The sequence below is a fragment of the Mercenaria mercenaria genome, unplaced genomic scaffold (genome assembly GCF_021730395.1).
Source record: "Mercenaria mercenaria strain notata unplaced genomic scaffold, MADL_Memer_1 contig_125, whole genome shotgun sequence".
Lineage (NCBI taxonomy): Eukaryota > Metazoa > Mollusca > Bivalvia > Venerida > Veneridae > Mercenaria > Mercenaria mercenaria.
This window is the reverse complement of record NW_026459228.1, coordinates 1-19,146: the sequence shown is the minus strand read 5'-3', so window position 1 is coordinate 19,146 and position 19,146 is coordinate 1. Positions and strand designations below refer to the sequence as shown.

Below are 19,146 nucleotides of genomic sequence, written 5' to 3'. Positions count from 1 at the left end.
GCCAAGTTATTTGAAAATCCATCCATCGATGACAAAGATATGGACCGGACACGAAAATTGCGGACAGACTGACAGACCGACAGACTGACAGACCGACGGACCGACAGACGGTTCAAAAACTATATGCCTCCCTTCGGGGGCATAAAAAGCATCTGACCAGAATAAGAAGTTAAGATATGCCCATCTCTGTCAAGTGAAGCTTCCTATGAAGTTTTGCTGAATTCCAGCAAGAGGTTTTTTGAGCACAAAAACTGAAACAGTAAAGAAAAAACAGTGGTGGGTGTAAGGGTTGAATCCAAAATAAAACCCGAGGTGCACAACTGTGTTAACTATATATCTTAATACAACTGACCAACATATCATTTGCTCATGTTTTTATTAGAAACATTAACAATAAATATATCATTCACTTCACATAAACAGTATTTCATTTCAACCACCAGGCTTTTTCTTTTTGAAGTATGTTGGTGCTGTATCATACAGCCAATCTGCATCCACCACACACAAATCCCTGTTGGAAAATTGACAAGAACATATTTCACACACATGTCAAAGTTCATGTCTACCTACTTAACTTCTACAAGTTTTCTGCCAACAAGACGTCTAATTCCAATGTGTTTTTGCACCACCTTAAATGTTTAACTAGGTAGTTCTGCACGTTTGGATCGAAGTATTTTCTACAATGTAGAATTTATTAAACTCTGATTTTTAAGAATATACCTAGAAAATTCAGCAAATAAAAAAGATAGGGTCGTATGCTTGATTTTTTGCTAGACTGATTTGAAAAACTTAGACCTCACGCAATATTTTATAACAGGAGTCTATGGAAAAATCATAACTTTCATAACATTTTCGCGAAGAGAAATTTTTCTACATTGAAGAATTTTATGAAACTTCTCAAACTTGTAAATACACGTATGAACTATAATTTGGTGAAATAAAATGTATGGGTACATGTGCTTATTTTTGATATATTTGACCGTGATTAAAGTGAACCGGCCATTTCACGCTAAATCAAGACATTATTTTGAAATTTTTAACGTGTCATATGTTTTAATCATATTTCGACTTTAGAAATATAGCAACAGTGCTATTGTAATAAATATACTCACAGGTTTCTATTAATTCAGAAAATAATTTTCATTTCCGTACGCCGAATCCAGGCTTTATTCTACGTTTTCCGGATAAAGGACGTTACACTATCACTTCCGGTTTATCAAACGTGCAGAACTACCTTAATATTAAGTTGTATTTTAGGCAACTAGACTTTCATTTCCATGTCTTAAGAAATCACACCTGATCTGAATAAGAGCTAGTTAGATTCTTTCATGGTTATTATGACCCATTAACTGGGAAGTTATGACTATTCATGCATGAAGACCAGTTCACTGCCCCATAAACTAAAGTAAATGAATATAAGAACCCAGTAACATTCTGCAAAACATTATGTGAATCTAGCATTTAGACTTGTGCAGAAGAAAACGACAATGTAATACAACTGAAAGTACAAAATGTATAGATTTCCTACCTCATGTAGCATTTAGTTGTCTGTACAAGTTCATTATAGATGACATATGCAGGTTTACAATGGAACAGGGCTGATGATGGATGTATGGTAACTGATTTCCTTGTAGATAACTGTGAATGAACAATGGTAAGATACTTATAACTACAAACAAGAGCACCGCCTTGCGGGTGCTGACGCTCATCTGATTTTTTTTTGTGTAATAGAAATATTGTCCTACCCATGATTTTCTAAGTCTAAAAAGGGCCATCATTCTTGCAAAAAGCAGGGCAGAGTTATGTTTCTTGAGGTACAGTGTCCACTTATGATGGTGAAAAACTGTTGCAAGTTTTAAAGCAATAGCTTTGATAGTTTATGAGAAAAGTTGACTTAAACATAATACTCAACCAAGAAAATGATTTTCTAAGTCCAAAAGGGGCAATAATTATTGCAAAAATCAGGATGGAGTTACGCTGCTTGCTGTACAGGGTCAGCTTATGGTGGTGAACAAGTGTTGCAAGTTTCAAAGCAATAGCTTTGATAGTTTAAGAGAAAAAGTTGACCTAAACATAAAACTTAACCAAGAAATCTGATATTTTCTAAGTCCAAAAGGGGCCATAAATCTTGCAAAAAGCAGGATGGAGTTATGTTTCTTGCTGTACAGGGTCAACTTATGATGGTGAACAAGTGTTGCAAGTTTTAAAGCAATAGCTTTGATAGTTTAGGATAAAAGCTGACCTAAACATAAAACTTAACCAAGAAAACTGATTTTCTAAGTCCAAAAGGGGCAATAAATCTTGCAAAAAGCAAGATGGAGTTATGTTTCTTGCTGTACAGGGTCAGCTTATGATGGTGAACAAGTATTCCAAGTTTCAAAGCAATAGCTTTGACAGTTTGGGAGAAAAGTTGACCTAAACATAAAACTTAACCAAGAAATCTGATATTTTCTAAGTACAAAAGGGGCCATAAATCTTGCAAAAAGCAAGATGGAGTTATGTTTCTTGCTATACAGGGTCAGCTTATGATGGTGAACAAGTATTCCAAGTTTCAAAGCAATAGCTTTGATAGTTTAGGAGAAAAGCTGACCTAAACATAAAACTTAACCAGGCAACGCCGACGCCGACGCCGACAACCGCTCAAGTGATGACAATAACTCATCATTTTTTTTCAAAAAATCAGATGAGCTAAAAATGTTCAAACACCTTCAAAGGTGCACTCGGAAGAAGATAGATTACATTTTATGAACACTAACTGTTTAAACACAGTCCTTTCCAACAAACTGTTTATACACAGTCCTTTCCAACAAGACAATTTTTAAGTTAGCACACATCTGTGATGTATGGGTGCTTTTTTCAGATATGAACATGTTCTGTGGTTCAAACTTTATGCCCAACAACAAGTTGGAGATATATTTGAACAATATTAATTTTAAAATGACCTGCACACATCACTGGAAAAAAATTTATTGGAAAAAAGTCATTCGAGCCTCTCTAAATGCTGTTTGGGTGTTCTTATTGTGCCTGCAGTAAAAATATGCAAATCAGTAAGATTAAAGTAACTCATTCATGTTTCTAAAACATGAGGTCCTCTCAAAATGTTTTCTTAAAAGTGGCCATGATTTAAATGTTTTTACATGATTTTTTGTAATACTCTTTTAAACAAGAGGGTCATGATGACCCTAAATCGCTTGTGAACATGAGTAATATGAGCCACATGTTTCAAATAGCAAACTGATGCTAAAGTATTAGAAAGTAGGTCAGTAGGTCACATGGTAACTGAAAGTCAGTTTTAAGATCGGTATGCAAAACTGTACATGTCATCCAAATTTCAAGGCAGTATCTCAAAAAGCAAGAAAGTAGGTCAGTAAGTCAGGGCATAATTTGAATAATCTTGGTGAAGGACCACGGGCAATGCTGCATACCAAATATCAAAAGCTTAGGCCTTGCAGTTTCAGACAAAAAGATTTTTAAAGTTTTCCCTATATAAGTCTATGTTAAACTTGGGACCCCCGGGGCAGGGCCTCTTTTCATCCCAGGGTAATAATTTGAACAATTTGGTAGAGGACCACAAGGCAATGCAACACACCAAATATCAAAAGCCTAGGCCTTGCAGTTTCAGACAAGAAGATTTTTAAAGTTTTTTCCTATATAAGTCTATGTAAAACCTGGGACCCCCGATGTGGGGGCCTCTTTTCACCCCAGGGACACAATATGAACAATCTTCATAGAGGACCACAAGGCAATGCTACATACAAAATATCAAAGGCCTAGGTCTTGTAGTTTTAGACAAGAAGATTTTAAAAGTTTTTTCCTATATAAGTCTATGTAAAACTTGAGGCTCCCCAGGGCAGGGCCTCTTTTCACCCCAGGGTAATAATTTGAACAATTTTGGTAGAGGACCACAAGGCAATGCTACATACCAAATATCAAAGGTCTAGGTCTTGTGGTTTTAGACAAGAAGATTTTAAAAGTTTTTTCCTATATAAGTCTATGTAAAACTTGAGGCTCCCCAGGGCAGGGCCTCTTCACCCCAGGGTAATAATTTGAACAGTTTTGGTAGAGGACCACAAGGCAATGCTACATACCAAATATCAAAGGTCTAGGTCTTGTGGTTTTAGACAAGAAGATTTTAAAAGTTTTTTCCGATATAAGTCTATGTAAAACTTGTGACCCACGGAGGGGGCCTCTTTTCACCCTAGGGGCACAATTTGAACAATCTTGATAGAGGATCATAAGATGATGTCACATGCCAAATATCAAGGCTCTATGTCTTGCAGTTTTGGACAAGAAGATTTTTAAAGTTTTTCCTTTCGGCTGCCATGGCAACCAGTGTTCTGCATGGAATTAAATTCTTTGAAAAACTTTGAAATAAAAAGGGGACCATCCAAGGATCATTCCTGTGAAGTTTGGTGTAATTCTGCCCAGTGGTTTTCAAGAAGATTTTTTTTAGAAAATGTTGACGGACACACGACACACAAAGGACGACGGACATTGAGCGGTCACAAAAGCTCACCATGAGCTAAACAAGAGGGCCATGAAGGCCCTGTATCGCTCACCTGACCTATTGACTTAAAGATCATCAAGATTAACATTCTGACCAAGTTTCATTAAGATATGGTCATAAATGTGGTCTCTAGTGTTAACTAGCTTTTCTTTTGATTTGACCCTGTGACCTAGTTTTTGACCCGACATGACCCAGATTCGAGCTTGACCTAAAGATCATCAAGATTAACATTCTGACTAAGTTTCATGAAGATACAGTCATAAATGTGGCCTCTAGAGTGTCAACAAGCTTTTCCTTTGATTTGACCTAGTGACCTAGTTTTTGACCTCGCCTGACCCAGATTTGGCCTTGACCTATAGTTCATCAAGATTAACATTCTGACCAAGTTTCATTAAGATACGGTCATAAATGTGGCCTCTACAGTGTAAACTAGCTTTTCCTTTGATTTCACCTATTGACCTAGTTTTTGATCCTACATGACCCAGATTCAAACTGGACCTTAAAATCATCAAGATTAACATTCTGACCATTTTTCAAGAAGATACAGTCATAAATGTGGCCTCTACAGTGTCAACATGCTTATCCTTTGATTTAACCTGGTGGCCCAGTTTTAGACCCCAGATGACCCAACATCAAAAGTGTTCAAGATTTTATTAAGGGTAACATTCTGACCAAGTTTCATTAAGATTGGGCCAAAATTGTGACCTCTGGAGTGTTAACAAGCTTTTCCTTTGATTTGACCTGGTGACCTTGTTTTTGACCCCAGATGACCCAATATCAAACTCGTCCAAGATTTTATTGAGGGTAACATTCTGACCAAGTTTCATTAAGATTGCGCCTAAATTGTGACCTCTAGAGTGTTTACAGTCAAACTGTTGATGCCGACGCACAACGGACAAGATTTTATTGCGGGTAACATTCTGACCAAGTTTCATTTAGATTGGGCCAAAAATGTGACCTCTAGAGTGTTAACAAGCTTTTCCTTTGATTTGACCTGGTGACCTAGTTTTTGACCCCAGATGACCCAATATCGAACTCGTCCCAGATTTTATTGAGGGTAACATTCTGACCAAGTTTCATTAAAATTGGGCCAAAATTGTGACCTCTAGAGTGTTAACAAGCTCTTCCTTTGATTTGACCTGGTGACCTAGTTTTTGACCCCAGATGACCAAATATCGAACTCGTCCAAGATTTTATTGAGGGTAACATTCTGACCAAGTTTCATTAAGACTGCGCCTAAATTGTGACCTCTAGAGTGTTTACAGTCAAACTGTTGACTGCGACACATGACGGACGCCGACGGACACAGTTCGATCACAAAAGCTCACGTGAGCTAAAAAGAAAGAGAATTGAGAACAAGAGTGCCAGACTGTAACAAAATATGCCCGTCATCGGACTTGACCCAATTCAAGGGCCATAATCCAAGAGTGCCTGGGGCGATTTGGGTGGTCTTCAAACTTGGCCGGGATATTATACCCATAAACATTGTCAGCAAGTTTTGTGAAGACCGGATTAAAACTTCGACTTAGAAAGCGGACATTCTTTGGACGCCGACTGCCTGCCCACCCGCCACCGGTGTTCACATAATATGCGCTGTTCTTTCAGAGAAGGGCATAATTTTATAAAAACCTCAGAAACACCTGCTGGTTTTGCTCAGTTGGGAGAGTGCAGATCTCTGGATTGCACAGCACCTGTCTTTGATACCTGGGCAAGGCTATGTTCTCAGTGAAAATTTAATTGTGTCAGAAATCATTCTCCCTCCACATCTAATTCAAACTAAAAAGTTGGCAGTTACTTGCAGAGAACAGGTCAGTTCTGGTATAGAATCCAGGAGCACCGATCTGGTTATCCTTGAAATGATGAATAAAACCAACAATCTACAGGAGGTTTTACTAGCATTTAGTACTAGTCTCCTGTCTTTTCTTTTATTAAACCATTCAAGCAATGTTTTGGTGGTTTCATACAACAATCACTGTCCATGTACATGTTGCATCTAACTCTGTGAAAATGGGTTTTTGGTATACAGTAATTTGTATAAATTTTACATACTGAAGTTTCCTGATCATAACTGTGCTAAATTTTTGTGAAATCAAAGAACATTTATTAACTTACAGACATGTATTCTCCTTCCTTCTGTAATTCTGCCGAGTTCATGAAAAATCCAGTGGCTAAACATTTTCTGCAAAATGGCATGCAAAATATATTTGCAAAATAGATTATAATATGACAGTATTTCAAATCATAATTCAAACTTTGACCTTCCTTATCTTCCCAAATGATATATATTCATACAGTCATACTATCTCACATTTGTAAATAAAATATTCAAGTACTTTTTTGTATGCCTTAATAAGACAAAAGGGCCATGATGGCCCTAGATCACTTTCCTGGCTTGCTTGAACAGTTTTGGAAGATAATTATGCAAGAAAAACATCTGTGAAATTATTATGAAATAGTAAATTTGTACAATCTTTGTAATGGGCTAGCTTTTTGAAGTTTGAAAGGCCAAACTTCAAAGTGTTCTTCAGTAGTTAATCAGAAAATATTTTCAATCTCAAGGTTACCATGATGCAGAATTTTGCAGTACTGAACCAAAAATTGATAGGGATTATCTCTTGAACACAGACATTAAGCCTATGAAATTTGACAGTTTAAGCCTTTAAAGGTGGTCAATCACATTTAAGCAAACTTTAGTGACATTTTCTACTTTTTGTATATTCTGTTAGAGATTTATTTAAGAAACAAAAATACCCATTACTTAGAGTTAGATCCCTGTTAGAAATGTATACTTTATTGATTTTCATAAAAAATTATAATTACTCCCCTTTAACATGAAAATATTTAAAATGCTTGGTATTTCTTTTTATTTCCATATAATTCCGAGTTTTACATTCGCATTGGATAGATATACCAAATATTTAACAATCTGAATCAAAAGGTGGGTTTTAAAATGCATGTAGCTTCTGAATTCCATTTTTTCCATTCTATCTTGGTTGCGCAACCAAGATAGGCAAAGGGAGGTAATAATAATTTTTCAAACTTGCATTTCTAATGAATTCAATCTATATATGTAATTGTTAATGCAATTATTTTACGAATATAATACAATATATCGGTTAGTTATACATTTCCTCAGGTAAAGTATGTTTATCACATTTATACTTATGATAAAATAACTCGATCTTGGTTGGGCAACTGCAATAGGAAAACCAATTATTAAAAATATCTCCAGTGAAAACCTAACTTGTATTAAGCCATGTTAAGCGCTAACTGAACATAAATGAGTGTAAATGATCAGATGTTAAAGTTTAAAACAAATCCGTTACTTAGCCAAAATCTGATTATCCACCTTTAAGTGCTCCAATTATTTTATAACATTTTCAATCTCCAGGTTAATGGGAGCTATCTTACTGGTATCAGAACAGTACCAGTATCCGAATTCTCGTAATCTCTCCTTTCATGTAACCCTTCGTAAAGGGAGTACTACAGTTATAACGCTGTCGTCGGGGTCCAAGGTTCGAGACCCGCGGATCTAGCGGGGTTAAATTTATGCAATACCCCACCCACCGGTAACGTATTGTAGTGGTTTTTGGTGGTGTGCAACCTAAGTAAGACGGGAACCATCGCTATTTGATATACTACGCGCAAAGTCGAGAACCAGTATCCCCGCACAAAATTCCATATCCGGTTGTTTACAAGTTGTACAAAGCTTATAGTGAAAGACAAATCTTTATACATCGACTTCACCGAGAAACAGGCGGTTTGGGCCGGTTGAGGTAAGTTATCTATAAAGTATTTTCACTATATTGGCGCTGCGAGCTTGTTCGAATTTGTGCGATTAGCAATTTATCGGCATCAATCGCAGTTGTTTGCAAGAAACTTGCAAAATTTCTCACTACGATTTTCGTCGTGATTGTGCATTTATTTCTTCAGATATTATAACCTTAGGGTATTTTATCTTAATATACATTGATAAGGACCAGTAATTCTTGCTGTCAACCTTTTATTTTGTTGTATTTCGTTTCGGGAAATTTCCCGGACTTTTTTCCTCCGTGTCAATGGCGGCGCATCCGCGTTAATCAACTGTAAAGTTCATTGAACTTTTTAAACAATATTTTATAAGTAGTTATTATTACATTTAAAAGTAATATTCAATCGTTACATGTATTTTAGCAGTTTTTGGCATAATACTCATCAAATAGTTTTTTAGTTTATTTTTCAGTGGAGTCCACAGTGGTACGGCATCCGTCAGAATTTTGGTACAGTATACGTAAGTATATTAGGACCTGCTGATGTATCCTTTTACAATATTTTAATATTGTTAAGTGAATAAAAGAAATTAAGTAAATTATTACTGTGTCTTGTTTTGAATCCTACTTGCTTTGTAGTACCACACACTTGCCAACATGTCCATTAAAATTAATAGTTGTGATTTTGAAGTACTGCAACGTCTACAAGGTGTAGGTAAAAAGGTTGCAGAGAATATTCTGTACTTCAGAGATGAAGAACATAACATCACGGAAGATACTATCCGTGATATACCTCATTTGCGGGTAACGGAACAGCTGTTATCCCAGATAGATTTTACAGAGTGTGAGGACGAAGATGCTAGGGAGTCATTCAAATTTCACCTTCGTCAAGAAGAATTGCATAAATTAAAGCGTGAAAGATATAAGGAAGATTTGAGAAATTCCATTGCTGAAGAGATCCGCGAGGAGGACCGGAGAAGAAGTGAGGAAGCTGATAGAATTTCTCGGATATCAGATGTGGCAGACAGAGGTCCACGTCGAAGTTTATTGCCAATGGAGGCATCCGGCGATGTTAAGGCTGGATCATCTATTCGCAATGTTGATGAGGACATAGATACACCAAGGACGCTTGGAGCGAGACGAAAAATCAGTTATACTGCATCTCCTGTAATAGCCAGTTCCCGCAGTGATTATGCGTTCAGAGACGCTGATGGGTATGAATCTGAGGAATACAAAGAGCCAAGTCACAAACCAGCAAGAGAATATTATCGTTCTACACCTTTACCAAAAACTTTTGCATATGATGGGAAAACTTCTTGGCAAGCATTCTACCAGAAGTTTCATTCATTCACAAAGGAACAAGGGTGGAATCAGAAAAAATGTCAGCAACAACTTTGTTATTGTCTCACTGGCAAGGCAAGCGAGTACTATGCTTCCATCCTTGAGCGTGAACCATCAGCAGGTTATTACAACATTATAGATAAAATGAAAAAAAGGTTTGGTCTAAGGGACCTTCCTGAGACAGCACAGATAAGGTTCTCAAATGCTAAACAAGATGCTGATGATTCACTGGTAGAGTGGGCAGACAAGGTTGTAACTTTGGCAACAGATGCATTTTCCCGTCAAGAGATGGGAGGCCGGGGTGGCAACATAGACAAATTTATTGAAAAACAAACGGTGATGAGGTTTTGCCAAGGCTGTTTTAATAGGGATGCAGGACTTTATGCTCTGAACCAAAGACCGCAGACGATGGACGTAGCTTTGGACTTAGTTAGGTGGTTTGAACACACTAGTCAGTCTATGCAGCAACCGAAGTTACGAAAAGAGAGGGATGTAAGGCAATGCTTTCCAAGTGAATCTAGGCAATGCTTTGAAAGCGATTCAGAAGATGAGGACTCTGATGCTGGTATTAAATATAAAGTCAGTCGTGCGTACAATGATAACCGGCAATTTAGGGAGTCGAGACGTAATCTGGATGAAACAATGAGGGTGCTAAAACAAAATAGTGAACGAACCATGGAGATGGTGGAGAAGTTGTCTACCAGTATTGGAAAATTGGTAACAATAATGACCAGACCTAGAAGTCGCTCGCCAAGTCCAGGTGGCGGTTGTTTTCACTGTGGAAAATCCGGACATTTCAAACGCGATTGCCCATCCTTAACAGGCAACAGAGAACATTCACCACTTAATGAAAAGCGAGTATCATTTAAGGACGATCAGAAGCATTTAAACAGGAATGGGTCGGACAAAGGGACCTAAACCCGACCCAAGAGTTAGATGTTGGTCTCGAAAAAATACAGCCAATATTAGTAATTGAAGACCAGGCAGCAGGAAGAACAGATCCTAACCCGGCAATGTTTAAAGCTGGGTCTGGTTCCGATCTAGATGAAAGTTGTTCTGACGAAGAGGACATAACAGTTTGTCAACTTAGCTCTGGTTCCATGTTTCGGGTACCGATTGCAGTGAATGGTAAGATGGTTAAAGCAGTTGTTGATACAGCGGCAGAAGTAACCATAATATCAGATAGAGTGTTTGAGTCATTACTGCAAAAACCTTCAAAGAAGAGGTCAGCGGTCATGCATGCAGCCGGCCGGGATATGAAGATGAAAGCAATGGTAGTTGGTCCTGTTAATTTGAGGCTTGGACAGAAAGATTATAAGGAAACCATATTTGTGGCTCCGATTGAAGACGAAATGCTCTTAGGTATTGACTTTTTGCGGAAACATGGTTTAGATATACAAACCCGTAATTGCAGCCTCAGCAACGAAGATGAAATAATACCAATGGAATTGAGTGGTTGCAAGAGGGCTAACCAGGTTGCACGAATAACGGTAAAACGTAAAGCTGTTATTCCACCAAAGACTGCTATTCATCTACGGTGTGTGATGGACCAGGAAATGCCACAATTCATTGCGGAGCCGGTAAATCAAGCTTCTGTAATTGTACCTAAGTCTTTGCATGCTGCAGGAAGATATCCAAAGCTATGTTTTATTAATGTTACAGACCGGTACATCACAATTAAGAAGAGGAGTGAGGTGGCTAGAGCCTATTGTGCAGCGGAACTGATACCAGAAGAAGGGAAGGCCGAGTTCACAGTCAATTCGCTGAAAATAACTGAAGGGGATGTAAATGTACTTCCAGAGCATTTACAAGAAATGTTTGAGAGGTCAAGGAAGCTACTTACGACAGAGCAGTCTAGAGTATTGGCAAAACTATTATGTGAATACCAGGAGGTATTCGCTAAAGATGAGTTTGATCTGGGTAACTTTGATCATATCCAACATGAGATAGACACTGGGGATGCACATCCAATCAAAGCACGTATGAGAAGAACACCGGCTGTATTCGCTGGTGAAGAAGAGGCACATATCCAGAAGATGTTGAAGGCTGGTGTTATTGAACCCTCTAATTCCTCATGGGCGTCAGCTCCGGTGCTTGTACGGAAAAGGGACGGCACGGTCAGATGGTGCGTGGACTATAGGGCCTTGAATTCAAAGACGGTCCGAGATGTGTACCCGTTACCCCTGGTAGAAGAATGTCTGGACACCTTAGCCGGGAACGAATGGTTTTCTAAAGCTGATGCCAATGCCGCATATTGGCAGATACCAATTCGCCCAGAAGATCAGAAAAAGACGGCATTTATAACAAAATATGGCTTGTATCATTTTGTAAAAATGGGATTTGGACTGTGTAACGCGCCAGCTACCTTCGCAAGGGTGATGAATTTAGTCATGCGTGGTTTAAACTGGAAAATCCTGTTGGCTTTTCTTGATGACATTTTAGTTATGGGAAAAGATTTTGAAGATCATATAAGCAACCTGCAGGAAGTTTTCCAAAGGCTTAAAGAATACAAGCTAAAGCTGAAACCGAAAAAGTGTGAATTTTTCCAGAAGAAGGTCGAATTCCTTGGCAGAACAATAAGCAAAGACAGCATGGAAATGGGTAATGAAAATGTTGAAGTAGTGCAAAAGTGGCCAGTTCCTAAAACAGTTAAGGAGGTAGAACAGTTCCTTGGTTTAGCCAATTATCATAGAGCGTTCATCCCGAAGTTCTCAGAAAAAGCTGGTCCGCTGTATGCTCTCACAGGCAAGAAGGAATTTCACTGGGGACAGGAACAAGAAGAGGCATTTAGTAGAATCAAGTCTGCTCTAGTAACACCGCCAGTGCTGGCTTTACCAAATCAAACGGACCCTTTCATATTAGACTGTGATGCTTCGAACCATTCGTTGGGAGGAGAATTGTCGCAAGTTCAGGGCGGTGTAGAAAAGGTAATTGCATATGGCAGTTTTGCTTTGACGAATGAGCAAAAGCGATACTGTACTACAAGAAAAGAACTTCTAGCTGTAGTACGATTTACAAGACAGTTCCGGCATTACCTCCTTGGTAGAGAATTCAAGCTGAGAACTGATCATGCGAGTCTTACATGGCTTTTGAATTTCAAGGAGCCTCAGGGTCAAATTGCACGTTGGCTAGAAGAACTTAGTCAATATAATATGAAAATACAGCATCGTCCAGGCAAAAAACATGGTAACTGCGATGCTTTGTCAAGAATCCCCGATGAAGCGACATGTACAAACTACAAGTTGGGGGTATCTTTGGACAAGCTACCATGTGGAGGATGTGGTACATGCAAAAGAGCAGATGATAAGTGGGAAAAGTTTGTTGAGGACGTTGACAATGTGATTCCATTGGCAAGTTTCCATGGAAGAAGAGTGTTTAGGGACAAAACAGTGGATAGGGTATCTGTGTTGGAACTCCCGGATTTCGATCTAGGAGATTTTATTCAACAGGTAACCACTGATACTGGTACATTGCCTGAAGGTACAGTTTGGGGTCATAGGCTGGACGAAATAATAAAACAGCAACACGAAGATACTGACATGCAACTAATGATAGCATGGTTGCAAGATGGTATACAACCGTCAGAAGGGACACTTTTCCTTGCAAGTCCGGCGAGTAAATATATGTGGATAAACAGGGAATTGTTTCAGTTAGACCAGGAGGTCTTGTGGAAAAAACCCACAGACGAGTTGTTAGACCGGACTTTGGTAGTACCAAAGTCATTGAAAGAGACAGTGTTGCACGACAATCATGATGTACCCATCGCAAGTCATCAAGGTTATGAACGCACAAAGGCACGGATTAAAGAAAAATATTTTTGGTATCGCATGTCTCGTGATATCAAAACTTATGTGATGTCATGTCCAGTTTGTAACCAGTTCAAGAAAGCTACGCGACACATGAAAGCACCGTTAACAATATTCCATGCTGGGGCTCCTATGGAAAGAGTACATTTGGATTTCATGGGACCATTACCAAAAACAAGTAGAGGTAATGAATATATCCTGATGATGGTAGACCAATTCTCTAAATGGGTGGAATGTATTCCATTACCTTCTCAAACAGCAGAGGTAACAGCAAAAGCAGCTGTAACAGAATTTTTCTGCAGATTTGGCTTTCCATATCAAATCTTTACAGATCAGGGTCGTAATTTTGAGAGTAAATTATTTACTTCTGTTTGTGATTTACTTCAAATTCACAAGGCTAAAACAACGGCCTACAGACCGTCATCAAATGGTCAAGTAGAAAGATACAACAGAACCCTGATGGACGCTGTACGGTGCTACATCGGAAAAAATCAAAGGGATTGGGATGTGAAATTACCACTAATAGCAAGTGCAATGAGAAGTGCGGTGAACAGAAGTACAGGTTTTTCTCCAAACCGTATGATGCTTGGCAGAGAAACCACCACACCAGTAGATTTAATGTTTGGTATAACGTCCAATAAAAATTCTCCACCAGCAACTTATGTTGAAGAGCTGGAGAGAGATATGATTCAGGCGCATGAAACTGCACGGAAAAACTTGAAGGAAAATCTGTGTAGAAACAAAAGAGATTACGATTTGAAGGTCTTGCAGAAAGAATATCAAGTTGGGGATGCTGTGTATATGCTGGACACGGCTACAGTTAAGGGGAAAAGTAGAAAGCTTAGTCCCTTCTTTAAAGGACCTTTTCTTGTGATCGCAAAATTCACGCCATATTTGTACAGGATTAAGACGAAAAATGCTCTCATCACGGCTAATCATGATCGATTGAAGCTGTGTAATGACAGAGTGTTACCAGGCTGGATTAGGGATTTAAGAGCGGATCCAGCCAAGATGGACCAGTTGATACCTACAAAAGATATAGGACAAGACGATGAAGTGTATTGTCTGTGTCGAAAACCAGACCGAGGAGAATTCATGATCCAATGTGATTATTGTGATGAATGGTTCCACGGCTCATGTGTAAATATCACTCAACAGGATGCTGTGGAGATAAACAAGTATAAATGCCCCTCTTGTGGTACTAGAAAGCTTGTAGTTATGACCACTTAATAATAGGCATGTGTTTATGTATAATTATTTTTATTTTTTGCAGGTAAAGATGTCAGACAATGAAAAGGAGAAGAGGACGTGGAAAAAGGAACGTCGATTAGAGGACGTTCCAAGTATTGTCCACCAAGTAAGGTGTCACACGGCTCAAGGAAAGCTGTTCGACCCAAAAGATCTTATCTACAGGTTGGGATGGGATAATGTCTCGGACTCATTGTTCCGAGAATTAGTCCACGACCAGTATAGACTGGCTGTCCGGCAAAGTAACAGTGGCTGGATAAGGGACGCCAGATACTATTCTGGACTGAGATTCGTTGGCAGCCCAGACTGGGTGGAGGAAGTGTTACCTGAGGTAGCGCTTGGGAAATCTAGGAGCATGCACTCAAGGTCTCGGTCACCAGTAGACAGATCACGGCCCAAGAGCTGTGATTCGAGTCATGGACACCGGGAAGTGTTGCACGGTCAGTCGCTCGGAAAATCCAAGAGAATGCACAGGTCTCCGTCACCAGTAGAAAGATCACGACCCAAGAGTCCTGATTCACACCGTGGACACCGATCTGGTCACTACAGTTCATCACGTCGAGGGAATGAGCACCATAGGCAGAGGTCAAACTATTATGACAAGCCACGTAGGCAAAGCCATCGAGAAGTGTCTAATGCAATGGAGTGGAAAGAACGAGAGTATAGACCTGGACACCAGGATAGGTCTAGGCATGGCAGAGGGGAACATGGGACTGCTGCCAAAGGTGGTAGAAGGCTGGTGTCAGCGAAGGGTCAGAGTTTGCAGATTACGCTGGGGACAAAGCCAGAAAAAGTTAAGAGCCGATCAGGTCAGGCTTGCCCTGCTAACGGATGTAATGCTGTTAGCAAACACATTAGAAGGCATGTCCAAATGACTCATATTCCGTCAGTGTTCTGGGAGGAAACAGCTGGCAATGATCTGCCAGGAAGAAGACTGAAAGCTCTAGAGCAATTGGCAATGCTAATCATCGGTCGGCCAGGTGTAAACCGTCTGATGGAATGGGCAGACCGATATGTCAGGATCCAGGCAAGCTCGACACCAAATTCTACTTCACAAACGGCCATGAGGGCTGTTTGTAAGTACGCAAGATGGAACATTCCAGATCAGTTCACCATTGCACCAGTTAATTCTCCGGCAGCATTGATACACTGGAGGATTATCTGTGCTATGATGGAACACTTGTCCGAAAGCCAAAAACGGAGATTCCTGGATGAACTAAAGGAAGACAGAGGAAAGAGGGATGAGGATGAGAAAGGGAAAGATAAGAAAAAGAGCAATAAGAAAGATGATCATGATGAACAAAAAAGGGACGCGGTTCACTCTCCTGAACCACAAGAGAAAAGCTCCGGCGAGGAGGTCATGGATATTGAAGAGTTAAATTTGGAGGCTGGAGATGAGGAAGCTGGCGTTCAGGACGTGATTCAGGATATTGAATCATTACTTCAAGGCGAAGAGATGGACAAGGAAGCTGAAGATTCAGAGAAAGATACTGAGGGGGTGACAACGGTTGAGGCGGCGGTTAGGGTTGAAATTGTCTCTGAGGATAACTTACCAGTAGGTCCACTTACCTACGCTCAGGTTACCAAGTTGCCACCAGCAGTAAAGCCTAGAAGTAAATCGAAGAAGGTACCATCTGTACGTCAGGGGTTTGATTCGCACTTCCATTTGGATAGAACGGCAAAGTCGCTGTTCGGACAAGACTGGGTTGATTTACACAAGTTGTGGCCAGTAAAACAGGATCCAGCTCCAGAAAACAACGTGGAAATCGTTGGTGGAATCCTTGTGTACTGCGATCCAGAAAGGTACCATTCTGTTAAGTGCCCAGAAGATGCTAACTTCAAAGTTGCCGTGGGGATTCATCCGAAGAAAAGCGATTCTTTTAGTTCAGAGAAAGAATCAGTTTTGAAGGAACTTCTCCATAAGCCCGGAGTTGTAGCACTAGGAGAAGTAGGAATTGATCACTCTGTGTCCCGGCATCTTTGGTTGGAACAAGAAGAGGTATTGAACCGAGTACTCGGTATATCAGAGCTGACAAAGTTTGGTCCTTCATGTTAGGGGACCAAAAAATGACCCAATTTCTCCCTCAGTTTATAGTTTGTGTAAAGACATAGTGAGTCGGCATTGCTCCAAACAGCAGTCTATCCATTTGCATTGTTTTATGAGCAATCTTAGTGTTATGCGTTCTTGGCTGGAGGACTTTCCAAACTGTCACTTTGGTTTCACTTACCTGGTGAAAACGTTTAAGTCTCAACAGCGAGAGGCACTCCGGCATGTTCCAGGAAATCGCATATTACTGGAGACTGACTCACCACATCTACCGGTTTCCAAGGGGTTGGTAAATACTCCTTCTTACCTAGGGGACGTGGCAGAAGCAGTAGCCCTGATAAGGATGGTACCGGTAGAAGTCCTGTTGACTGAGACCACGGACAATGCTAAGAGGTTATACTTGAGTTAAGTCTTAGCATTAAGTATTCAGGACAAATCTTAGAATCCTTGGAATTTGATTACCAACCGGCTTGTAGCTGGATGGTATGGAAGGATTGGCCAACCGGTTTGTAGCTGGATGGTAGGGAAAGACCTCACATCATCGTAGGAATAAAGAAAACCGAATGGACAGATTTCTTCAAAGAGGGGAGTAGTGTAGTGGTTTTTGGTGGTGTGCAACCTAAGTAAGACGGGAACCATCGCTATTTGATATACTACGCGCAAAGTCGAGAACCAGTATCCCCGCACAAAATTCCATATCCGGTTGTTTACAAGTTGTACAAAGCTTATAGTGAAAGACAAATCTTTATACATCGACTTCACCGAGAAACAGGCGGTTTGGGCCGGTTGAGGTAAGTTATCTATAAAGTATTTTCACTATAGTATTTTGCACGCTGTTTTATGTTAATAAGAAATAAGAATCGTATAAACGGGACATATATTTACCTTAAATGCTACTGAAAAATACATTAAAAGAATTATAACGCTGTGTCATCTTCTCATTTTGTCGTGATTATAAAAGAAAATTGGATTTGTATATCCCGGAAGTAAACATATATAACGCTGTGTGAGGAGTGCGCGGTCGTGAGAATTACATACTGTATGCACTGCAACTGCACTGGGGGTTTATGTAACTAAAAGAGAAAAAACGCGGACAGTCTTAAAAAAAAATAATTTTGAATAGATTTACATGAAGGAAATCGATAAAAAAGATAGAATTTTTTTAAATCAGCGTCGTTGATATACGATATTAAAAAGGGAGCACATTCACAGTAAGCCTTTAGTGCGTCGAATCTTCGTTATTTCCGATGAATTGAGTGTGATGATTACGAAAAACGGCTGCAGTTTAATACAAAATTCGATTTTTAATTCACTCAAGTGATCATGTCATCTGCTTAATAGGTGCAAACTTAAACGGTTTGATAGTTGACTGACCAATGTTACACGCTTGTTATGCAAACAATCTAATTTTGACACTGTACTGATTGCATAATTGTCACATGTCTACATGTATTGAAACTTAAAGGCCTAGATTCACTACTATAAGTAGTCCCCCCCCCCCCCCCCCCCCAAAAAATCCAATATACAGCTCCCATCTTATCTGCTGCTTATCAGCGATTATGTAACAGAACTGATTAGAGGGCAATTACCACAGCAGGGACCCCAACTAGACCATGAAGATGTGTGCAGTGGAATTGAAAGAAATTAATTTTTCTTCAGCGAATGTGGAATGAAAATGATAATAATTATTATTTTGATATTATATAGATGATAATAACTATTACTTTAATGTTATAGTAATGATAATAACATTAATAAAAACAAGAGGACCATGATGGTCCTGAATCGCTCACCTCTTCCCACATGGACCAGTTTTGAGTATGACGTCGTTTTTTCTATTATTTGACCTATTGACCTAGTTTTTGAGCTCATGTGACCCAGTTTTGAACTTGACCTAGATATTATCAAGATCAAAATTCTGACCAATTTTCATGAAGATCCATTGAAAAATATGGTCTCTAGAGAGGTCACAAGGTTTTTCTATTATTTGACCTATTAACCTAGTTTTTTAAGCCTGGTGACCCAGTTTCGAACTTGACCTAGATATCATCAAGGTGAACATTCTGACCAATTTCCATGAAGATCCATTCAAGGGTATGGCCTCTAGAGAGGTCACAAGGTTTTTCTATTTCAAGACCTACTGACTTAGTTTTTGATCGCAGTTGACCCAGTTTCAAACTTGACCTAGATATCATCAAGATAAACATTCAGACCAACTTTCATACAGATCCCATGAAAAATATGGCCTCTAGAGAGGTCACAACGTTTTTTCATTATTTGACCTACTGACCTACTTTTTGATGGCACGTGACCCACTTTCGAACTTGACCTAGATATCATCAAGGTGAACATTCTGACCAATTTTTATGGAGATCCATTCACAAGTATGGCCTTTAGAGAGGTCACAAGGTTTTTCTATTATTTGACCTACTGACCTAGTTTTTGATC

The 19,146-nt window shown here is 39.4% G+C and overlaps 2 protein-coding genes across 2 annotated transcripts; one reads left to right on the top strand and one right to left on the bottom strand.

The window, feature by feature from the left end:
* Positions 1 to 359: 359 nt before the first annotated feature.
* On the bottom strand, positions 360 to 17,722 carry LOC128551541 (ATP-dependent RNA helicase DHX33-like). Its single transcript, XM_053532439.1, has 4 exons — positions 17,584 to 17,722; positions 6,620 to 6,686; positions 1,529 to 1,638; positions 360 to 511 (listed from the first exon to the last, which is right to left on the bottom strand). The coding sequence occupies exons 2-4, from the start codon at positions 6,659 to 6,661 to the stop codon at positions 433 to 435; spliced, it is 231 nt and encodes a 76-aa protein (XP_053388414.1). The 5' UTR covers positions 6,662 to 6,686; positions 17,584 to 17,722; the 3' UTR covers positions 360 to 432.
* Positions 8,092 to 16,707, top strand: LOC123531129 (uncharacterized). The gene is made up of 3 exons (XM_045311912.2): positions 8,092 to 8,283; positions 8,718 to 8,777; positions 14,677 to 16,707. Exon 3 carries the CDS (start codon positions 14,683 to 14,685, stop codon positions 16,705 to 16,707), a length of 2,025 nt encoding a protein of 674 aa, XP_045167847.2. The 5' UTR covers positions 8,092 to 8,283; positions 8,718 to 8,777; positions 14,677 to 14,682.
* Positions 17,723 to 19,146: the final 1,424 nt, after the last annotated feature.

Coding starts and splice junctions, on each gene's coding strand:
- LOC128551541 (XM_053532439.1), bottom strand. CDS start 6,661: ATGAACTCGGCAGAATTACAGAAGGAAGGAGAATACATGTCT. Junction 1,639..6,619: donor AGGAAGGAGAATACATGTCT/GTAAGTTAATAA, acceptor GTTCATTCACAG/TTATCTACAAGGAAATCAGT. Junction 512..1,528: donor ACAACTAAATGCTACATGAG/GTAGGAAATCTA, acceptor ATTTTCCAACAG/GGATTTGTGTGTGGTGGATG.
- LOC123531129 (XM_045311912.2), top strand. CDS start 14,683: ATGTCAGACAATGAAAAGGAGAAGAGGACGTGGAAAAAGGAACGTCGA.